Genomic DNA, 25,024 nt, shown 5'->3' on the forward strand with positions numbered 1-25,024 from the left:
TAGTGTAAGGTTATGCCAAATATTACATGAGATATAGTGAGAAATATTCATTTCTCATCTGATTCAAATTTAACTGAGCAGTCATCTTTACCAGCAATCCTGCAGTAGAAGCACTGGATCTAACTCTTCTGTATGATTATGAAAGTGGACTTTCTTACCTTTTTGCTCCTCTAAGAAATAAGAAAAAAACAACACAGAGAAATAAAAACAGAGCAACAGCAGTAAAAACAAAATACCTGGTCTGGTATTTTTAGTGATGTAAGTGACCGAAAATCTCTACAGAATCCAAAGACTTTTAAAAGTTGCTGTTAGAAGTTAAATTGGGCAAAAATGCAAAGAGAATGTCAAGGTACTTTATGAATGGTAGATCTCAGTGAGCATCAACAAAAGTATACTTCCTGAAAATGAAACCACCTTTGCAAAAGTTATAACAGTGAGAAAATGTTGACAGTGGAGAGGATCTGACCTAACCAACTCCATTTGGCTTCTAACCTCCAAGCTGCCCTTGCTCATTCCTGGCCAAAGTTCAAGAAAAATATTTCAAGACACATGTCTTCCATCTACCTTGCCAGCTACTTAAGTGTTCTTTTGGTTTATACCAAACTCCCAGAAGGTATGAACCTTGCAGATATTTGCTTAGCCCTTGTAAAATTACTTTCATTGCGGGTAAACTTAGTGGTATGCCCTTGAGTTTTTCTTGAAAATCATTGTAAGAAGAGATTTATGTGAATTAAGATATGCTTAAACCCACCATGCAACAGATACCTGATATACATTGCCTCATTCAAATCTAAACTTTGTGAGTAAGTGGTATCATCCCTATTTTATAATTAACTAAACTGAGATAAATAAAATGGTATTTTGTCCAAAGGTATGGTGTTTGGATGTGTCAGAAACAGAAGTAAAACCCAAGTCTATGCTATTTTTAGTCTAGAACAATAGTCAACATCTTCTACATTTGCTGTAAAACAAATATGATTGACCATTGTAAAATTTTACATGATATTCCTTATTAAAATTTCCTCCAGAATTTAATGCAGTAAAACCTTTATTTTGCTGAGCAACTTCTTGCATCTTCGTTTCTTTAATAAAATATGTAATTTGCCCGGGTGCAGTGGCTCATGCCTGTAATCCCAGCACTTTGGGAGACCGAGGCGGGTGGATTGCTTGAGATCAGGAGTTTAAGACCAGCCTGTCCAACACGGTGAAACCCTGTCTCTACTAAAAATACACAAGTTAGCCAGGCATGGTGGCGGGCATCTGTAATCCTAGCTACTGGGGAGGCTGAGGCAGGAGAATTGATTGAACCCGAAACACAGAGGTTGCAGTGAGCTGAGATCACGCCACTGCACTCCAGCCTGCCTGACAGAGCGAGGCTCCATCTCAAAAAATACAAATAAAAATAAACTATGTAACTTATAACTTTTACCTCAGAAACTCGAATTTAACTCAGTCACAACATCTGTATTAACCAGTATAGTAGTTCCTTTGCAAACACTGCCAATATTTCTTCTTTTGGAAATCAATGGTATATAAATAAACCAGTATAAATATACACTCATGCAGACATGAACACAATCAGTCAAACTGTATCAGAGGAATTGATATACACATAATACTACTTAATACTAGTGAAAAAGAGGTGCCAAAAGATAGGTTCAGATACATTGTTGCAATATTAAAGATGCAAAGAGGTAAATTTGGTTTCTCAAGTCGATGGCTGGCTTGGCCCTCTTCCAAGTTGTACTTTCCTTCTTTTCTTTCCTTTCCTTCCTTTCCTTCCTGTTCTAAATAAAGCTTTTGAATAAACTTGCACTCCCGCTTTGAAACTTGACTTAGTGTCTCCTTCTACTTTATGCCCTTCCGTTGAATTCTTTCTCCTGAGGAGGCAAAAATTGAGGTTGCTGCTGACCCCTATGGATTTGCCAGGAGCAATTCTGAAGACTCCTGTGTATAGATGTTAAATAAATTTGTATGCTTTTTCTACTATTGATCAATCTACCTCATGTTAGTGATGTAACTGCCCAATGGGCTCACCTTGCCTGCTGCCTAGACAGAGCCAATTTATCAAGACAGGGGAATTGCAATGGCTAAAGAGTAGTTCACGGAGATCCTGCTGTGTGGGAGACCAGAGTTGTTATTATTCAAATCAGTTTCCCGGAACATTCAGGATCAGAGTTTTTAAGGATAATTTGGCGAGGATAGGCTAAGAAAGTGGGGAGTGCTGATTGGTCAGGTTGAAGATGAAATCATAGGGGGTCAAAGTGAGTTCTTGCTGAGTTCTGTTCCTGAGTGGGATTGCAGAACTGGTTGAGCCAGATTGTTGGTCTGGGTGGTGTCATCTGCTGCATCGTTGTCGTAATGCAGGGTCTGCAAAATCTCTCAAGCACTGATCTTAGGTTTTGCAACAGTGATGTTATTCCCAGGAGGAATTTGGGGAGGTTCAGACTCTTGCAGCCAGAGGCTGCATGGCCCCTGAACCGTAATTTCTAATCTTGTAGCTAATTTGTTAGTCCTAAAAAAGCAGACTGGTGGCCAAGCAAGAAGGCGTTTTTTGGGAAAGGGCTATTATCAATTTTGTTTCAGAGTTTAAACTATAAATTCTTTCCCAAGGTTAGTTAGGCCTATGCCCAGGAATGAACAGACAGTTTAGAGGTTAGAAGGAAGATGGGGTGGGTTAGGTCTGATCTCTTTCACTGTCATAATTTCCTCAGTTACTATTTTCACAAAGGCGGTTTCAGTTATTTTTAGCAAATCTTTATGGGATCAAGAGCCCATGACATCCACAATAACTCACTGCAGCCTTGACCTCCTGGGCTCAAGTGATCCTCCCACCTCAGCTTCCCAAGTAGCCGGGACTACAGGCACAGGCCACCATGCCCAGCTAATTTTTCTTTCTTTTTTTTTTTTAAGTAAAGACAGGTTTTGTGATGTTGCATGCCCAGCCAAGGACTTTGCTCTTTTGTTTACAGGTCCTGAAGGGCCTGGGAAATGCAGGGCTGGTGACGGAAACCCTTCCAAATTCAGCTTGGATCAGAGAACTAGAGGAAGCAAGGATGCACAAAAAAATTTCCCAGAAAAGCCATACCTGTCAGGATCACTGGTCTCTGTGACAGCAAAGAAAGGGCCTTTGCAAGGTTTAAAGCCCAAAAGAAGACCCTGGAGTCTCCTACCATCCATAAAACTGCCTGTAAATTGCTGGTCCAGGAAAAACTATGTCACTAAACAATAAGTATTCAAGAAAGACTGTAGCGCAGCATCAATACAAAGATTTTATAAGAAACAATTCGATAAAGCTGGAAAAATGGATAAATGCATGAAAACATTCACAAGAAAGATGATGTCACAGAACTAGCGAGAATGCTGATCATATCATATATCCACCACAAGGTAAAGTTTTTAGTGAAATGATCACCTCTGTATAGGAAAATCACAAAACACACATGTAGGAACTCATGTGTTAGTAAGTTTTTTCTTTGGCATTTTGGCTGAACTAACTTTGGACTGAAAATGTATTTCTTATTCACAGAACATAAAAATATTCTTGTATTTAACATTTTTTTCATCTGAGTCCATTTTTTGCTTTTCATTCATCTGAAAGTTTCTATGTAATATGACTCGAAGTAGGAATATAACAATGTTTTCTATTTATTAGTTGTCTCAGTATCATTGAATAAACCTTCCTTTCCCTACTTATTAAAGATTCTGCTTTAATCATATTCTTAAGTCTTATACATGTGAATACATAATATATGTATATATAGATACCTACATGTATATTAATTGCTTGCTGGGTACTCTCTTCAGTTTTATTAGTTTTCTTATTTTGTAACTCATTTAGAACCAATTTACAAAGATGAATCAAAAATACATTTATTCTATTATCTATAAAGATGTCAACATATTTCAAAATACATAAGACCATACAAGTTCCAGCTGAATAATACAGTTATGTTTTGCAAAGGTAATTTTATTTGCCTTTATTAGGCAAAACTTACATTATCAAGTAGCATTTTTAATAAAGCAAATAGCATATATCTTAGTAAGATTATCTTTTTTCAATAAAAATATTAAATGTATTTACTTTCCTGGATGTTGTCTACATATCCTACATAGCATGGCTCTTTACAAGAAAAATTAGTCAGAGCTACATAGTCAAATTGTAATGGTAATGCCTTAATGGATGAGTGAAAAAGCTATTAGCCTAGAACAAAATTTTTCCTAATTTTTATACATTAAAAAAGAAACAAGAAGAAAATAACTTTTATCTTTTCAATGGGATTTATTTACGTTTAAGTAAAGGTAGCAAATGTTACATAAGTTGTTTCCTTAAGAACATTTATTTTGTACAATCACATTGTTATCAAGCAAGACTTACGGAAAGTTTCCTGGGTCCACAACACTGAACTTTGAAACTATTGTAGCATCCTCTTTTCCAAGTTTAAACATGACTTTGTGCACTGAAGAAGTATGGCTTTGCATTGCAGAGTGGTCACATGTGACAACCTGACACCAAGCGAGAAGCCTTTTGATGAAGTATGTTTTATCTTTTGTTGAGTTACAAAATGGTACTTTCATGTGTGTGATTATCAAACTCATACTTTTTTTTCAGGTCATTTCTCTTCTGCTACAATAAAAATAGACCAGTTAAAACTAAGCAGTATAGCAATGTAATCGACCATCTATCAGGTTATATCTTATATAGGATGTTTTAGGTGATATTGATGCTTTATTTTACACATCTGTATTTAATATACTTTGGGCAATACAAAGTTAGAACATGTCTGGTAGATAAACAAAAAGATTTCCCTGAAAATTGATACATTGTTTTAACAATCACAAAAACTTAGGTTTATTCTTCAGAAGTGTGGTGGAATTGTTTAATATTAAAATAAAACATCTTGCTGTTGTCATTTTTTTCATATTCCTATTTTATACATTTTTAGATAACAGAATAATTCTGTAATTTATTGCTAAAACATTATTACTTGGTTAGACATGATTATCAGATTTTGGGGTGACTTTGTTGTTCCCATATTTGCCAACACTAATTATTTCACTGTTTACTTTTGCAAACATGTGCTTATGCTAAAGATCCAAAAACTATAATGGGAAGTCATTGGTAATAATCAATGTACAATGATTGGTTAGGACAATGACTAATCTTATGGGCTGAAGTTTTGACTGCTATATGATAAGAGCTCTGACTATCCTGTTAAATTAACTGTACAGAGGGGTGTTTGGGGATTAGGAAATGCTTATTTCCAAAGAAACCATATTGCATGCTTATTTGACTGGCAGAAATTCTCTGGTTTGATGCATCACTAGTACTGAGGGTGGAATCTACATGCAGCTTCTTCAGCAAGCTTGTTGGTCCCTTAGGAGAGCTCAGCAGTGTTACATATGTCTTACAGCCTGTCACTGCACATGTCTGTCCTTGCTCACTGCCAGGAAGGCTGCCGATTCTCCAACAAAATCCAGTGCTAGATTTAGAACTGAAGGTGCTTTGTTTCAGATACCTGTAATACCTATAAAAAGCAAATTTCAAAGAAATACAAATTTATGTTAACATTCTCATAGTATTTTAACAGTTGTATTAGTTATTCATTTTTGTATCTACTACAAATCTGTATTAAAAATACAAATTGTTGAGGGACTCTGCTTCCAAAATCAGTGTAGAAGCAAGCTGGCTTCACTCCCTATCACAGAAAACCAAAAACAAACATACAGTGCCAAGATTATCACCAGCAATATCCCAGAACTCAAGTAAGAGGATGAAACAGTTTCCCAGGCCACAGAGAAGTAAAAAAATAAAAATAAAAATAAAAAGCTCCAAGTAGGTGGTAAGAGATTCAGGCTTCCTTATCCATAATCCTCTCCCCTAATATCCCCAGCATCAAGCACAAGGAAAATTTCTTTCTGACTCACAATTTCTACACTGCAAAAAGTGAGATCAAGGTGGACAGTGAACTTCCTCATCATCTTGATGCACCAAATCAGAGTGCCTGTTTAGCAGCACTACACTGTAAGAGGTGTGTTCCACAGGTCCCCTGAGCATGGACCCCTAGCCAGCCTTTTCACATAACCAGGATATCCTCTTTGGGACAGCCCCCATTCAGGTCAGGCAGCACTCTGATTGTTGGCTAGAACTGAGGCAAACCTGGGCTTAAGGCACCAGTTAGTGCCAAAAAGGAGGCAGTGACCTAGTTGGGAAAAAAGACAGAAAATCAACTGGTATATTACAAATAAGCAAGCATATCCAATAAAAACCAAAACAAGTCAGACCAAAAAGACAGAAGTAAATAACTAGTCTTTCAATGCAAAGTCATAGATGTAGATCCACAAGAAATAATAGCAAACAAGCAACAATGACCTCTTCATACAGACAAAAAGAAATCAGTGACTGACCCTAGTGAAATGGTGATATGTGAACTCTCCGACCAAGAATTCAAAATAGCAGTTTTAGGGAAACTATGTGACCTCCCAGGAAACAGAAAAGCAATTCATAAATTTATCAGAGATATTTAACAAAGAGATAGGAATAATTTTAAAAAATCAAACAGAAATCTTGGAATTGAGAAATACATTTGCTGAACTGAAAAATTCGTTAGAGGCTCCCAACAGCAGAATGGATCAAGTGGAGAAAATAATCTGTGAAATCAAAGACAGGCTTTTTGAAAATATACAGTCAGAGGAGCAAAAAGAAACAAGAATGAAGAGGAATGAAGGTCACCTTCAAGATACAGAAAATTAACTCAAAAGACCAAATCTAAGAATTATCTTTATTCAAGAGGGAATCACACAAAAGCAAGGATTAGAAAGCCCTTTTTAAAAAATAGTAACAGAAAACTTTCCAAAACTTGAGGAAGAGTTAAATATCCAGGTACAGGAAGGTCAGAGAACACCAATCACATTCAACCCAAATAAGACTACCCAAAAGCATGTAACAAATTCTCAAACATCAGGGACAAAGCAGGATTCTAAGAGCAGCCAGAGAAAAGAAGCAACTAACATATAAAGGAATTCAAACTCACCTGGCAATAGACTTCTCAACAGAAGCCACACAGGCCAGAAGGGAGTGAAACAACATTTTCAAAGTGCCCAAAGGAAAAAAAAAACCTGTCATCCAAAAATACTGTATCCAGCAGAGTTATCTTTCAAATGTGAATGATATATAAAATCTTTCCCAGAGAAACAAAAGCTGAGAGAATTCACCACCAACAATCTCATTTTATAAGAAATCTAAAGAGAGCTCTTCAGTCTGAAAGGCAAAAATGCTAATGTGCAGCAACAAAACATCTGAAGGTATAAAATCCACTGGTAAAATTAAGTATACAGACAAATCTAAAATTCTCTAAAACTGTAATTGTTGTTTAAAATCCACTCATAACACCACTACGAAGTTCAAAAGACAAATCTATCAAAACAATAATATCTATAGCAACCTATTAAGAGATAGGCAATATAAAAACATGTCAATGAGACAACATAAAGTCAAAATGTGGGGTGAATGCAATTAAACTGTAGACCTAAAAAAACCCTTTATACAGTTTTTAAAAACTTATTTGTAATAAAAATCGCCATCTTTTAAAAATAATTTATGTCTATATTTTTATAAGCTTCATAGTAACCACAATGCAAAAACCTTTAATAGATTCACTAAAAATAAAAACCAACAAATTACAACATATTACCAGAGAAAATCATTTAACCACAAAGGAAGACAGCACAAAAGGAAGAAAGGAAAAGAGGAGTTAGAAAATATACAAGCTGCAAAACAGCAGTAGTAAGTCCTGATCAATAATGACACTGAGCCTAGGCAACATAGTGATATCCTACCTTACGAGCTAGGTGTGGTGGCACGTGCCTATAGTCCCAGCTACTCAGAAGGCTGAGGTAGGAAGATCACTGGAGCCCAAGAAGTTGAGGCTGCAGTGAGCCATGATCACACCACTGCCGGGACAAGAGTGAGACCTTGCCTCAAAGAAAAATTATAACATTGAATGTAAATTGACTTAGTTTTCCAATTAAAAGGTATAGGATGGCTGAATGGCAAAGAAACAAGACCCAACTGCATGTTGCCTGTGAGAAAGTCACTTCACCTATAAAGACACACATCGATTGAAAGTGAAGGTGTAGAAATAGATACGCTATGCAACTGGAAACCAAAAAAGAGCAGAAGTAGTTATATCAGGTAAAACAAGTACAAGTCAAAGACTGTAAAAAGAGACACAGGAGGTCACTATATAATAATAAAGGAGTCATTTCAGCAAGAGGCTATAATAGTTAAAAGTGTCTATGCACACAACACGAGAGCTCCCACGTATATAAAGCAAACATTAATAGATCTAAAGGGAGAGATAGACTGCAATATAGTAATATTGTGGAACTTCAACACCTCACTCTCAATAATGGACAGATCCTCCAGACAGAAAATTGACAAGGAAACACTAGAGTTAAAGTATACAATAGATCACATAGGCCAAACTGATATTCACAGAATATTTCACCTGTTATAAAATACACACTGTTTTCATTAGCACATGGCACGTTCTCCAGAAGAGGCTATATCTAGGCCACAAAACAAGTCTCAATAAATTCAAAACAGTAGAAATCATATCAAGTATTTTTTATGACCACAATGGAATGACACTAGAAACTGATAACATGAGGGTCTCAGAAAATGCACAAACACATGGAAATTAAATAACATGCTCCTGAATGACCAATGAAGTAATTAGGAAGAACAGTATAAAATTTCTTGAAACGAATGTAAATGGAAATACAACACTCCCAAATCTATACTATACAGCAAAAGCAGTACTAAGAAGGAAGTTCGTAGCAATAAACACCTGTATCAAAAAAGTAGAAAGACTTCAAATAAACAACCTAACAGTGAACCTCAAAGAACTAGAAAAGCAGAAACAAATGGAACCTAAAATAGTAGAAGGAAAGAGATAATAAAGATCAGAGCAAAAATAAACAAAACAGATTTAAAAAACCAGATCAATGAAACAAAAAGCTGGTGTTTTTAGAAGACAAAGAAAATCAACAAACCATTAGCTAGACTAAGAAATAAAAAGAAGGCCAAATAAATAAAATCAGAAATGGAAAAGGAGACATAATAACTGAGACCACACAAATAGACTCATTAGAGACTATTATGAAAAACTCTTTGCCAACAAATTGGAAAACCTAGAAGAAATGGCTAAATTCCTGGACACATACAACCCAAAAAGACTGAACCATGAAGAAATAGAAAACTTCAATAAATCAGTAGGGAGTAACAAGATCAAAATTATAATAAAAAGTCTTCCCTCAAAGAAAAGCCCAGTACCTGATGGCTTCACTCCCGAATCTACCAAACATTTGAAGAGACAGTAATACCAAGTCTACTCTAATTCTTCAAAAAAAAAAAAAAAAAAAAAAAAAAAAACTGAAGAGGAGGCAATACTTGCAAACTCATTCTGCAAAGTAGTATTACCGTGACACCAAAACCAGAGAAGGGCACAACAAAAAACCAAAACTACAGGCCAGCATCACTGATGAACCAGATACAAAAATCTTCAACAAAATACTAGCAAACCAAATTCAATAACAATGTTTAGCAGCATCCCTGGCCTCTGACCACTGGATGCCAGAAGTACCACCAGTTTTGACAATCAAAAATATCTCCAGACGTTCTTAAATACCCTGTGTTGGAGGAAGGTGGCTAAATCACACCTCCCTCCCCACCGTCCCCCACCATTTGAGCACCACTGTATTAGATCACCTAGAAGTTATAATATATGTTATGTAACATTATGCCAGAGATTGTATACCCTGAGGCCGCTTTGGAAATTTCAGGAGAAGGCTGTTTGGTCACTTAGTTGGATGTTATAGAGGTGCTAGCCTAACATTCTGTAAATCTTATAAATACAGTTTTCTTCAATGCCTGCAAGAAAGAAGTGAAACATGGAGACACCTTGGAAAAAAATCAAGCTCTTGGCATGTGAGAGCTACAAGCAACTTTAGGGCAGCCACAGGAATAAGAGAATAGATGAAAAAAAGAAGGGAGGAGTTTAGGACTTACCCTCACAGACCTGAGCCATAACTGGCAAATTGTTACCCTTTTAAATCTAAGCCACCAGTGACAACCTGAGCTCAGGACTGAGCGGAGGGCACGGTCTACTACAGGGACCATGCTAGAAAAGTAATTTTTCCAAAGGGTATTTTTGGTGGCAGGGCAGGGCCATAGGCTCCTGTGAGTTAAATGACTCAGAACAGAAAAAGGTAACAGTATTCCACTAGACGGTGCTATATCTGATGAATTCATCAAGCATGTCCAAATTAGGTCTTACACGACCCTGTCTTTTCCAGCACATTTTCCTCGGTCCTTTTTGCAATAATTTGAATTCAGCCATACTTAAAATGAAAGATATTTGCAAATTTAAAAAATTCCATTCTAGCTTATCTCCATTACTGATTCAAAATACATGCATTTCTAGTCTAAACAACTTGACACTATTAAGCCAGGCTCAGGTCCAAAAGGCACAAGGTTCATAGCAAAATGTCTGTTCCTTGTTTCAATTTTAATTAATGCCATAGCTAGCAGATTTAATAACACTTCTATTGTTAAGTACAAGCAAAACTGATATAAAAATCTCTTAACTTTCACTTCTTTAGCATTCTGCTGACTGATACAGTCAGGGATGAGTTTTGTGTCTATCCTTGGAAGTCAGAAATATTGAAAAAAAACAAGAGTTTAGGATATTAAAATGCTTTACAGACCTCTGAAATATAACAGTGTGCCCCAAAAGATAGCCACTTGGCTTGGAGGTCTGGTAACATAGCATTTAAAAAAGGAACTTGCTGGTCACAGTGGCTCATGCCTGTAATCCCAACACTTTGGGAGGCTGAGGTGGGCAGATCACTTGAGGTCAGGAGTTCGAGACCAGCCTGGGCGACGTGGTGAAACCCCGTCTCTACTAAAAATACACAAATTAGCTGTGTGTGATGGTGCGGGCCTGTAGTCCCAGCTACTCAGGAGGCTGAGGCGGGAGGATTGTTTGAACCCAGGAGGCGGAGGTTGCAGTGAGCAGAGATCGTGCCACTGCACTACAGCCTGGGCTACAGAGCAAGACTCTGTTTTCAAAAAAATAAAAATAAAAAAGAAAAGACAAGGAAATTAGTTGCTGGGTGGAGTGCTTTCTGCCACTTGGGGAAGACTGCTTGAGCCCGTGGGTTCAAAACCAGCCTGGGCAACAAAGTGAGAACCCTGTCTCCAAAAAAAAAAAAAAAAAAAAAAAAAAAAGAGAGAATTTGGTCATTATACATCAAGGTAACTGGGTGGCTAACCTCATGTCAAAATGGGAAGTACTAAAGGCATATTTAAGCAATTATCTAATTTAAAAGTTGTGAGGTCACAATCTACTGAAATTTATAATCACTTGGAGAAAAAAGATACAGGTAACCTTATCTTTTATAACTTTTTTTTTTTTTTGCAAACAAGGTCTCACTCTGTCCCCCAGGCTGGAGTGCAGTAGCACCATCACAGCTCACTGCAGCCTCGACCTCGCTATCCTCCCACCTCAGCCTCTTGGGAGGAGGATGGGAGTGGTAGTCAGTAATGTGTAGGGCATGGGGGGCAGGGGATTTCTGCATTACATTCAGCTCCACACGTCATTTAAAATATGGTCAGAAGAAATGAAGACAAGTAAAATGGTCTCAAAAGTGGCTGGAATTAGGCAGAGGACAGGCAAAGTACAAGTCAAACATAGAAATGGAAGGAAAATGGAAGGAAAAAAGGAATATACGTGGTGGGCCTTACCGTCATGTGTTACCCACATGCCTCTATTAATCAATGAAAACGTTAATGCAATCATACACATGGTTTCATATATTTTCCATCAAAATAGTAGAGAGAGAGGAAGGGTAAGTACAAGTGAGCTGGCCAGGACAGTGGGTGGAAAAATTCCACTTCACAGTTTTGCCTGGGTCAAGGCCTGACTAGGAAGCATATTTACTTTAGAACTCTCACTAAAAAATTATTCTTTTTCTTAGTATAGGACATGCATCTTGGTAAAAATCCTTATTAATAACAACTAATTTAAAATTTTAAAGACCATGAGAAGCAACATGTAGGATGGTGGAGAAGAACCCTCCACACTTCAGCCAATAGTTTGTGCAAATGTCAGACCACTTTTAGAGCCGGAAGTTCAGTCTCATCAATGTACCTAAAAGATTTCCCAAGGGTCTAAATCTCCTCTGTTTTAGAGAGAAATACTTCTTAAATTGTCATGTGTCCTCTCTTTGGCTCCATTCTATCACCACCAAGTTAACAGGATTTCTGTGAAAAAATTTCCTCAGTAAAACACATTTGGAAAACACTACACACTATATCCCTTTCTTAGAGATTTCTGGTGCACATGGGCATGTTAAAAGGGTATCAAAATATCTGAGAGGTTCTGAGAAAGAAAAACTGAATCCAGCATTTTCCAAATTTAAACCCGCTCCAAGTTCTCCCCTTTTGCCACCAAGAATACCTATTAGCCTTTCACAGGTCACTAGTATTTTCTAGCAGAGTAATTGGAAAATGCTATTCCATAGATAAAAGTATTACAACATTTTCTTGCCACATTGAAAGGACTGAAGATTTAAAAGACTTACCAAAAGGATCTATTTAATATCCTGAGAGTTAAGATTTTTGCTTACATTTGGCTTCTTGGTACAGTTGTTTAGCTTTTGCCCTATCATTCTCCTAATTGAAACATCATCCGTATTGGGAAATAATTGTTTTGTTACTCCTGTAAAAAACCAATAACAACACACAAGAAACTTTATGAGTCCTTTGCATCTTAGGGGATGAACTGAGGTAAAACATCAAGTATTCTACATTATAATTTTGTTTCCATTTTACAAAAGTAGCCCAAAGACCCCTGAGATATTTAAACAGATGAATATATAGGCAGGTTTTTCTAAGTAAAGCAAGAGATATCAGCAGATCTGTATTATCAACTGAGATCCTATGGTAGCAATTAGCTTTAATCCTCCTACTTGCTTTAAACTCTAAGTCCTCTTGCTCTAAAACGTTAGGAATGTATTTTTATCCATTCCCAACATTAGTTGAAACAACTAAACTCTGACTGATCTTTTTCTGTATCTGTCTGCCTCAGCCTCCCAAACCACTGTTATTACAGGCATGAGCAACCACGCCTAGCCATGTTCTCTAACTTTTAAAGTCAGTCTAACAGTATGTGTGAGCCAAGGGAAAGAATTTCACTGCAGTTGTTACAAGTAGTAGTTTTTTTGTTTCAGGAAGACAGACATTGTTGTACATTAAGAAATGACATATATAGAGCTGGGATTCAGAGAATCCTTAAATTTGTTGGATGTTGTCAAAAATTAATTGGATAATCTAGATTTTATTTAAGGAGATTCATTAATTTGAAAACCACAAATAGGATGGTCGAATTAGCCTTTATCTTTCTAGAATGAAAGATAAGAAATATAACAAAAGCAAAGTAGAAATTGTTATTGAAATTTTACTTTAAAAGATTGTAAGAATTTACGTTTCCAAAGCTATAAATTGTATGAATTCAAACTTTTTGGTGATATAAAACTTAGTTTTATTTTAATAACCATTTTTAATGTAAAGTTTTTCTATAAAATTTCCCATATTTAATGAGAGTTTTAGACTAACCTGAGATTTTTCTTTCCTAGAAAAAGAAACTTTAAAAAATAAAAGGACCATGAAGGACTACCTTGACCTTGAGTGGTAACATGATTTAAAATTCGTGTGACAATGTAACGCAATCATATTATCACCTATGATTTCTTGAACTTCATTCTGATTCATAGCTGGTTTTACGGCTTTGTCCCTTGAAGTAGAGGATTTTGCCCCTGTCAGGCTGTGAGTGGCCATGTATTCATTTGTGTAAAGTACTTGCATTAAATCATTAATAAACTTCTGAGGCTTGCTCTTGTTACAACGGGCAATCTGCCATTTTTCAATCTGGAACTAAAAAGATAAGAAAGAGTTGAAGTTGGAAAAAGAAAGTTCCATATGGAGAAATATATTACTAATTGAGTTAAGGCATAAAAGAAAACAATGTCAACATTTTTTAAGGTAATGTATTATATGTATTTTAATATATATTTTACATTTTAATTTAATATCTATTTTACATGTCAGGAATTAGAGTTAAGTGTTATCTGTGTGATACTCTTCACTATTTATGGGGTATTTGTTCCAAGGTGTATACAAATTCTTGTCATGTAAACTGGATTTGTTCCTTTCAGGCTTAGTCCCATACTCAGTGCTTCATCGTAAATGTAGTAGGAAGAATAATGGCCCTCTGAAAGGTCACATCCTAATCCCTGAAATCTGTAACATGTTGCCTCACAGGGCAAAAACAATTCTGTAGATGTGATTAAAACTAAGTACCTTGAGATGGGAGATTATCCTGGATTATCTAGGTGGGCTCAATCTAATCACATGAGTTCTTAAAAGCAGAAGAAGGAAGCAAAAGGGTAGATCAGGAAAAAGAGACAGAAGAGGGAGGAAAGAACTGAAGTGTAAGAGGGACTTCACCAGCTGTTGCTGGCTTTGAAGATGGCAGAAGTGGGCTGTGAGCCAAGGAATATGATTGCCTCTACAAGTGAGAATGGCCTTCAATTTACAACCAGCAAGAAAGTGGGGAATTCAGTTTTACAACCACAAGAAAATGAATTCTACCAGAGCCTGGGTGAGCAGGAAACAGATTCTGCCCTAGAGCTTCCAGAAAGAAATACACTTGCTAACACCTTGACTTTAGTCTAGTGAGACCTGTTCCAGACTTCTGATCTATAGAATTCTAAGATAGTAAACTTGGGTCATTTGAAATCACTAAATTTGTGATAATGTGTTATATAGCAATAGGTAACTGATACACTAAGATTCAAATATTTTGAATGTTAGATTGTTAGTTAACATTTATCATGGTTGATGGTATACTTACTGAGACTACCTGATTCTAACAAAACTTTGTCTTTTTAGCATCTGTGTCTTAAGTAGAAAAATAGAAAAAGATTGTGTTCAGCCAGCATGCTGAGGCTGAAATTTACCTCTCAATGATATAAAATTGTATAATCCTGAATGCATAGGTATCCTTCTGTCACTGGTATAAGAATTTTTAAGTTCAATAACTTTATCTTTGTCCCCAATTTGCCTTTTATGTTCTAAACTGGTTATTTGTTTCACAAATACTAGTTTTTATTATAAAAGGACAACAGTTTTATGCCTCTGGTTCTCAGATTGATCTTGACTTCCTCAGAGAAGATCTTCTTGCCCCTCCTAAGTCAAGCCCTCCCTTCCCTTTCCCCAGGCTAGGTCAATCACCTTATGCCTCTTTTTTTTTTTTTTTTGAGACGGAGTCTTGCTCTGTCACTCAGGCTGGAGTGCAGTGGCACGATCTCGGCTCACTGCAAGCTCCACCTCCTGGGTTCACACCATTCTCCTACCTCAGCCTCCCGAGTAGCTGGGACTACAGGTGCCTGCCACCACGCCCGGCAAATTTTTTTTTTTTTTTTTTTGTATTTTTAATAGAGATGGGGTTTCACCGTGTTAGCCAGGATGGTCTCAATCTCCTGACCTCGTGATCTACCCGTCTCGGCCTCCAAAAGTGCTGGGATTACAGAGGTGAGCCACCACACCCAGTCACCTTATGCCTCTTTTTTGTAGTACTTAATAATTGTAATATTCCTATTGCATAAAACTAGTTTATCCAATAGTTATCTGATAAAACAATGATCATTGTCTACCCTTATTTAAATTTTTTATTTAACTGTATTCCAAAGAACAATAAGGCGGTTATTGCACCTGACCTGTTTCTCATCAGTCTGATGCTCTTCTTCAGGCTTTAAGGAATCTGGTGAACTGGAGTTAGAATTACTGCACGTTGAGGCAAATGAATCTGGCGAGGAGTTGTTTGTTGCTCTCCAGAGGGTGGATGCAGATGTAGACATGGTTCCTCCACCCTTAAGCAGAGCCTCAGCCATACCAACCAATTCTTCAAACTGGGTGACTGCTTGTGGTAACACTAAAATGGCAAGAAAAAGTACACTTTACAAATACCATTGGTAAAAGGTGCATATGTACATTTTTTTTTTTGTTGAGTGTATGTGCATAGAAATATGCAGAACAAACTGTTAACATCTGCTGTCTTTGGAAAATAAACATGGCAGGAAAGGTGTTTGGAACATATTTACTTTTATTATTAAATAATTTAGTAATTACTTAATAATAATAAAGCAATGAAAAAACATTTGGTTTTTGCAGTTAAATGAATATGCATTACTTTGTAACTAAAAATAATGTTTTAAAAGTTGATTCTTTTTTTTCTAGTTGCTGGGGTTTTGTTTGAAGATGTTGAGTTGAATCTCTTGTTTGGAGCTATTACTGATTCTATTATCAATAACCTTCTAGAAGCTTACATTAGGCCTGTTTATGTGCCAAGATAAAACTAGCCATTTCTCACAGATGAAAATAAATTTTCTATGACCGTGTATGGTTTACAAGGGAGTCAAATTTCATCAAATTATTAAAAATGTACTGCTACAATTCAAACTTGTGTTGTGATATATTAAAGATGAATTGTGGTAATCAATGGAATATTTTCTTTGTTCCTTTTTTAAAAATGGAAACTTACACATTCAAAGTTTTCATGCCTCCATGTAAAATAGTCTTCTCTGTTGTTATATCTAGTTTGTTTCCTAAGGACAAATAACATGTTGTTGGAGTTGGAAGAGATCTTGAACCTTGTCTAATTCAGTTCCTCACTACATGGTTGAGGGAACAGCCTGCTGGAGAGGTGAAAAAACTCTGAAACTTTTTTTATACTTTTCTTAAGCATATTATTGAGCTACAATTTTAGAATAATTAATGATGTGCAAATCAGTATATATGGTACTATATATAGTATATAGTATGTAGTATAGTATATAGTATATGGTACTATATTAAAGGAAAATCTACTAAAGAAGAAAATATTATTTTCTGTTCTTTCAAAAACATTTATTAGCACCTTTCATGTGCCAGACACTTATTCCATCAGTAATTACTTATCAAGCATTTAATAATATTAAACATTTATCTAGTTTTTTTCTCTGTGCCAGGCACTATTCTGAGACTTTCACTGATGTTCTTTCATCCAATACTCATTGCAACTCTCTGAGATAGGTATTATCTTTACCTGTCATTTCCAGATGAAGTCAGTTAGGCAACAAGAAGTTAAGTAATTCGTCCAGAGTCACACACAGTTAGTGAAGAGAAAAGCCAAGATTCAAATTCAGACTGGCTGCCTCCCAAGTCTATGTTATGCAGATTCTCAGTATTTGCCAACCACTATGCTAGGTGTGAGGGATAAAACTGGGAGCAAAACCAGATGTGATCCATGTCCTTTTGGAGCTTACAGTCTGAGGGGTGAAGGGGAGACTTATTTACAAACCCACCTGTGTAGCAAGAATTTTGCCCTGCTCAAAGAACGATCTGGCCTTTGTCCGAGTTCCTGGGAAGTAACTGTTAAATCCTTGGAATTTCCTGACTGACAGGAATGTCTTCACCACTCATCATGAGCTCCTGGGACCATGCCTGACAGTTTATGCTAATAAGCTGACTCATGGTGGGGCCAAGTCACATGCAATAGCCTTAGGGTGGCAGCTGGCCACAGCCTGAAATCCAGAAAGACCAACCATATGATTTAGAGACTGAGTTCAACCACATGGGCAGGCAATCAACCGATCAATCATGCCTGCATTATGAAGCTCCAATAAAAAGTTTGGACAGTAGAGCTCTGGTGAGCTTTCTGGATAGACAATACTTTATGTGGATTGTCACATATAGATGCTATGGGCATAAGGCATCCTGAGACAACCAAAGCCTGACACATGTGGAAACCTCCCAGACTCTGCCCTCTTTCTTTGGCTGATTCTAATTTGTATCCTTTCCTTGTAATGAATGTTCTGTGAGTTTTTCTATTAGAGAAAATTATTGAATATGAGGGTGGTTTCGGGAAACTCCTGCATGTGTAGTTGGTGTCAGAAGTATTAGGCACTCTTGGCAGTGTGGAGGACACTGCCCTTAACTTTGCAGTTTGGTTTACCTGAGGTATATGCAAAAAATAAAAAATCACAATTCTTAAATGGCACAAAGCAGCAGCATAAGGTGCTTGACCCAGCCTGGGGAATGGGAGGGCTTGACTTGGATGGGGAAAGCAGGGCTTCTCTGAGGAAGTCAAGATTCATCTGACAACTTAAGACTGAGCAGGGATTAAATTGCTGAAGAGAATGAGGGGGTCATTAGAGGCATGGGAATAGCAACTTCTTCATATGAGGAACTGAAAGAAGGTGAAGTCTAGAATGTAAGAAGAAAAAGGGAATTTGGTATGAAGTGGGACTACAAGAATATTTACTATTTTTTTCAAATTACGTTTGTATATGTTCATTGGCATACATCATTCTTGTTATTTCTGCCTGTGTATCTCTAGTTTTATTAATGTATTTTCTTTTACGTAATTAGAACCATGCTGTATACATTGCATTGTATCATGCCTCTTTTTTTCCAATTAAAATGGTAAAGTGAATATTTTGCCTGTTTTATTAAATCTTCTTGGAAAATATGAGTCTTTAAGGTCTAATTTACATACAGTTAAAGGCAAAATCTTACATGAAGTCTGAGCAGAAATTTCATAGGTAAAGGGGACGAGTTTGACAAATGGGTGCACCCATTAAAAACACACCTAATCAAGATAGAACATTTCCATCCTCCCAGAATGTTCCTTTACATCCTGTCTAAATCAATCCTTGGACTTACCTCAGAGGCAACCACTAATCTGACTTCTTTAGCTGTAGATAAATTTTACTTGTTCTAGAATTCCATATAAATGAACTCAAACAGTATATTCTCCCTTTTTTTTTGTCTTTTTTCTCCACATAATAGTTTAACACATCCATGTTGTGTGTACCATAATTCATTTCTTTTTATTGCTAACATTCCATTACTTCATAATTAATGTATCCATTCACCTGTTGATGGGCTATTTTCCCTAATATCCAATATATTCATGTTCTGTAACTTATTTATTTATTTACTTATTTTGAGACAGAGTCTCATTCTGTCACCCAGGCTGGAGTGCAGTGGCATGATCTCGAATCACTGCAACCTCCGCCTTCCAGGTTCAAGTGATCCTCTGGCCTCGGCCTCCTGAGTAGCTGGGACTACAGGTGTGCATCATGCCAGCTAATTTTTGTATTTTTAGTAGAGATGGGGTTTCACCATGTTGGCCAGGCTGGTCTTGAACTCCTCACCTCAGGTGATCTGCCCACTTCGGCCTCCCAAAGTGCTGGGATTACAGGCGTGAGCCACCACGCCCAGTCCTATAACTTCTTTAAATGCTCCTTTTCTCACTTGGAAATTAGGTTGCTTCCAATGCTTCTTTTTTTCTTTTTTCTTTTCCTTCCTTCCTTCCTTCCTTCCTTCCTTCCTTCCTTCCTTCCTTCCTTCCTTCCTTCCTTCCTTCCTTCCTTTCTCTCTCTCTCTCTCTCTCTCTCTTTCTCTTTTTCTAGACAGAGCCCTGCTATTACCCAGGCTGGAGTAGAGTGGCATGATCACAGCTTACTGCAGCCTTGACTTCCCAGGCTCAAACAATCCTCCCACCGCAGCCTCCCAAGTAGCTGGGTCTGCCTGGCTAATATTTTTATTTTTTGTAGAAATGGGGTCTCCCTATGTTGCCCAGGCTGGTCTCGAACTCCTGGGCTCAAGTGATCCTCCCAAAGCGCTGGGATTACAGTGGGGAGCCCCTTTGCTAGGCCCAATTTTCTTAATTACAAATAAAGCTTTGATAAACCTTCTTGCATCTACATTTTCATATGCACCTCTGATCATGTCAATGCTATACATTCCTGAGAGCATAACAGCATTAAGAGATATAAATGCTTTCAAGATTCAATTCATATTGCTGAATTGCTCTCTAGAAACATTTTTCCAACTTACACTCCCACCAGCAATATAAGAAATTGACCATATCACTGTGCCACCAACAATAGGTGTTAATCAGTAACAACCATCTTCATTTTTTTGATAGCTTAAAATCTTAGTACATTTTAAATTACAATTATTTAATTATTGTGAAGTTAAATATAATTTGTTTATTGATTATTAGAATTTCTTCTATCAATTATCTATTGGAGCATGGGATCTTGGTACTTTTTCTATTTTATAAGAACTGAAATGGTTTTTGTAAAGTGGTTACAAGAGTGCCTAGCACATTATAAGCAGAATGTATTAGCTTTATTATTAACTCCCTTATATATTAAGCATTTTAACCTTTTATTTTTCTTGAGTTGCAAATATTTTTCTCAAAGTGTTTATCTTTTAATTTTATAACATTTTAAACACACACAATTTAAACTTTCATTTTAGTTGAAAGTAGCAGTCTTTTCTTAGTATATTATCCATTTATTTTATACTTAGAAAGTCATTCATTACTCAGATCAGTTAAATATTCACCAATAATTTTGTAGAGTTTAAATATCTTTTCACAAGTACGTTGTTTTCCTGGATATATTTTTTTAAACTTTTAATGGAAAATTTTAAACAGAAACAAAAATAGCAAATTCTCCCATTTCAATTCATGGCAAGTCTCATTCCACTTATACCCTGATCCCTTTTCTCCCCCAAATTATTTGATGCAAAGCACAGGCATCATCTCATTTTTATCTGTAAAAATTTCTGTAAGCATCTCTAAAAGGTGTATTTAAAAATATAACTGTTAACACCACTACTACAGCCAGAAATAGTTAACAATAGTTTTTAAATATCATTTTAAAAAACCATAGTCAATGTTCAAATTTCTCTGATGGTCTTATTTTTTAACAGTTTGTTTGAATCAAGATCCAGTAAGGACTATACGTTACAACCGGTTGCTGTCTCTTCCATATAAACTACAGGTTTCCTCTCCCTTCCTAGTTTTTTTCCCTTGCAATTTATTAATTGTGGAAACTGGGTCATTTGTCCTGTAGAATTTCCTATAGTCAGATTTTGCTGTGATTGCACCCTTTGGTGGTATTTGACATATTCTCTGGTTCCCTGTATTCGATGTAGATTGGTAGTTAGATGTGAAGGGTTGATCGGATTCAGGTAGTGTTTTTAACTTCCATCAGGTGGCATTTAATGCCTGGCTAGCTTTTTTGTCATCTCAGCAGCTATGGATGATCACTGCATAGATTCATTATGTCACGATGGGTTGTAAAATAGTGACATTCTAATAATTTTCTTCTTCATTTATTAGCTGGAGTTCTACAAAGGGAAACTTCCTCTTATCAACTGTTTGGTTACCCAGAAGTCCATTTCATATAGTAATGGCAGGATGCATGCTTGATTTTGGTTTGTATGTGCCAATTTTCAAAATTACGAGTTGGTTGTTTTCAGATGATCATTACTTTTTTTTCTTTTTTGAATACCACTATGAACTCATGCATTTAAACATATATTAATACAATATGTGTCTATCTATTGTGGTTGTCATTCTTATTGATGCTCAAACTGTCCCATCTTTGGCTTGTGGAAAGCTCTTCTAGTTGACACATCTGCGTGTTCTAACTTCCTTGCTTTCTGATATGACAAGATGTTCCTGTATATTTCCTGCTTAAGCTTCTTCACAAGTCTTATTCTGTACATTTCGTATGCAAGACATGGAATCTGCCATTTACCCAAGAAGTCATCGTTCCCTTTAAAGGTTAATGATATTACAAAGGCACATCTAATTTCTAGGAGTGCTCTTGGCTATTGAGTTCCTGTTTTTAGGACTATTCAGGGAACCATATTAGAAAACTTGTTTAAATTTGATTTTATTTAATATTTTAATTATACAAATTCATAGGGCAAATAATGATGTTTTGATACATATAATGTATAATGATCAGATCAGGGTGATTAGCATATCTATTACTGCAAATATTTATCATTTCTTTATGTTGGGAACATTCCAAATCCTCCTTCTAGCTACTTGAAAATATATACTATTGTTAACTATAGTAATCCCACAAGGATATTGAACATTAGAACGTATTCTTCCTATCTAGCTGTAATTTTGTATGCTTTAATAAATCTCTCCCTACCTCTCCCTTCCCCCTACCCTTTCCAGTCTCTTGTATTCTCTGTTCTACTTTTTAGTTTTACGAGATTAACCTTTTTTTTTAGCTTCCATATACAAATGAGAACGTGCAGTGTTTAGCTTTCTATTCCTGGCTTATTTCACTTAACATAATGATCATCCGTGTTGCCAAAAATGACAGGATTTCATTCTGTTTTACGGATGAATAATATTCCATTGTGTATCTATGCCACATTTTCTTTATCTATTCATCTGTTGTTGGACACTTAAGTTGATTCCCTACGTTATCTATTGTGAACCATGCTGTCTCCACAGTGGCTGTACTGTTTTTACATTCACACCCACAGTGTATAAGAGTTCGCTTTTCTCCACATCTTCACCAGAATTTGTTATTTTTTTATCTTTTTGATAATAGCCATCCTTCCTGGGGTGAGATGCTACCCCACTGTGGTTTTGATATGTATTTCCCTGGTGATCAGTGATGTTGAGCATTTTTTTCGTATACCTATTGGCCATTTGTATGTCTTATTGAGAAATATCTGTTCAGATTGCCCATTTTTTTTCTTTTTTCTTTTCTTAAGAGATGGTGTCTCTATCTGTCACCCAGGCTGGAGTGAAGTTGTGGCAGGCCAGTTCTCCCTGACAATCACACAGACAGGCCTGCATGACAGTCACACAGACAGGCCTGCCAAGCACTCCAGTTACACAGACAGATTTCCACAGCACTGCCTTGACGTTGAGCAAATAGTTAAACCTAGGGAAATCAGTGCCCAGACATCAAAGCTAGAAATGAAACATGATCAGTAGGAGCCTTGCATGGACTTCTCCCTAACCTGGAGCAAGCCAAAATAATAGAGACAGTCTTTGATTCCTAGTGCCAGGACCTGTATCTGAGATGAGTCAAGGTAACAGAGGCAGCTGTTTGAACAGATTCATTGGAGAGTCTAAGGCAGCTCTCTGGACCAAGCTGTAAAGGAGATAAGATAGAAATAATCACTCTGGTACCACAGTAGACAGGCCTTGAAGGTAGTGGGGCCATTTTAATCAGACTTAGCAAGCATTTTTGTCTCTGACCTTCTAGTTGAAACAAAATTAGTTACCAGTAGACTTAGGCCAAAGCTATACTGCACATAGGCACATAACCCCAACCTATATAAGCACTAAGAAAATTGCAACACTTTGAGTTGGTCTGGTGGAATTATCTCTGGCCTTCTCTCTGTATCTGGTTACAGCAATAAATTCCCTTCTTTCCTAGTTTGTCTGCTTCCTGTTATTGGGCCTCGAGAAAACACAGCTGGACCCGGCTTGGTTCCAGGAACAAAGTGGCATGATCACAGCACACTGTAAACTTCCGAAACTCCTGGACCCAAGCTATCTTCCCATTTCAGCCTCCCGAGTAGCTGGGATTACAGGCATAAGACACCACACCCAGCTCATTAAAAAAAATTTTTTTTTTTTTTTGTAGAAATAGGGTCTTGCTATGTTGCCCATGCTGGTCTCATACTCCTTGCCTCAAGTGATCCTCTGTCTTGGCCATTTTAAAATCAGAATGTTTGTTTATTTTTGCTTTTGTTGCCTGTGCTTTTAAGGTCCTATTCACAAAATATTTTCCCAGACCAATGTCCTGGAGTGTTTCCCCTATGTTTTCTTCTAGTAGTTTCATTGTTTGGGTCTTAAATTCAGGTCTTTGATTTATTTTGAATTGATTTTTGCATAGGATGAGAGGTGGGGGTCTAGTTTCATTCTGCAAATAATTATCCAGTTTTCCCAGCACGACTTTTTTTTTTTTTTTTTTTTTTTTTTTAATTTGAGACATGGTCTCACTTCATCTTCCAGGCTGGAGTGCAGTAATGTGATCATGGCTCACTGGACCCTCAACCTCCTGGGCTCAAGCAATCCTCCCACGCAGCTTCCTGAGTAGTTGAGACCACTGGTGTGTGCCACCACACCAGGCTCATTTTAACAGTTTTTGTAGAGATGGGTCTCCCTGTTTTGCCCAGGGTGGTCTCGAACTCCTAGGTTCAAGTGATTTTCCCACCTCAGCCTCTCAAAGTGTTAGGATTACAGGTGTGAGCCACCGTGCCTGGCTCCAGCACCATTTATTAAAGAGACTACATTTCCCCAGTGAATGTTCTTGGTGGCTTTGTCAAAAATCAAATGACTGTCGGTATGTGGATTAATTTCTGAGTTCTCTATTCTGTCCCATTGGTCTAATGTGTCATTTTTAAGCCAATACCATGCAGCTTTGGCTACTACAGCTTTGTAGTATATTTTGAGGTCGACAGAGTGATACTTCCAGCTTTGTTCTTTTTGCTCGGAATTGCTTTGGCTATTCAGGGTCTTTCATGAATCTATACAAATTATAATAAATGTTTTTTCTATTTCTGTGAAAAATGTCATTGGTATTTTGATAGGAATTGCATTCAATCTATACATTGCTTTGGGTAAACTACAACTTTTTAAAGACAACATTTATTATGTGTTCAAACCAGTACTTCCCATTCAAAATCAGAACACGGAGTTTTAATTTAAACTGTATAGTTATGTTCTTAGTGAGTCACCTGGTGTGAAATGAGAAGGTAGCTTGGAATATCAATTTTCCCAACACATCCTTTTCCTGATTGACTTGCAGGACTTGCTACATGACTACATAGTTTGCAGGGCCCAACACAAACAAAAAATTCAGTGCTCATTGTTCAGAACCTCTAAAGAATTTTAAGATGGTGACAGCAGAGCCTTTAACCAGTATGTGGGCCCTTCTAAGAGCAGGGCCTTATGTAACTGCACGTCACACATCTACAAAGCCGGCCATGTTGAATTGTGATAGCAAACATTGTAACAACAAATACTTGCTATGTGCCAGGCTCTGTTCTGAATGCTTTCCCTGTCACTCA

At 36.9% G+C, this 25,024-nt stretch overlaps 1 protein-coding gene across 8 annotated transcripts in view; it reads right to left on the reverse strand.

Annotated features, from left to right (window-relative positions):
* Positions 1-4,262: 4,262 nt before the first annotated feature.
* LOC105479531 (BEN domain containing 6) overlaps positions 4,263-25,024 on the reverse strand; it is a 75,388-nt gene continuing 54,626 nt past the window's right edge. For 4 of the 8 annotated variants that reach the window (XM_011737524.3, XM_011737525.2, XM_011737523.2 and 1 more), the window contains exons 4-7: positions 15,844-16,058; positions 13,807-13,999; positions 12,649-12,785; positions 4,263-5,528 (exon numbers count right to left, since the gene is read on the reverse strand). In XM_011737524.3, coding sequence (XP_011735826.1) covers positions 12,658-12,785; positions 13,807-13,999; positions 15,844-16,058 — 536 coding nt within the window. In that variant the 3' untranslated portion in view covers positions 4,263-5,528; positions 12,649-12,657. Of the gene's footprint in view, positions 5,529-12,648; positions 12,786-13,806; positions 14,000-15,843; positions 16,059-16,667; positions 16,732-19,492; positions 23,098-25,024 lie in introns of those variants that run through there. The other 4 variants (XM_024792164.2, XM_024792163.2, XM_071096006.1 and 1 more) reach the window with 3 other exon arrangements.

Source organism: Macaca nemestrina, chromosome 5, assembly GCF_043159975.1.
Source record: "Macaca nemestrina isolate mMacNem1 chromosome 5, mMacNem.hap1, whole genome shotgun sequence".
Lineage (NCBI taxonomy): Eukaryota > Metazoa > Chordata > Mammalia > Primates > Cercopithecidae > Macaca > Macaca nemestrina.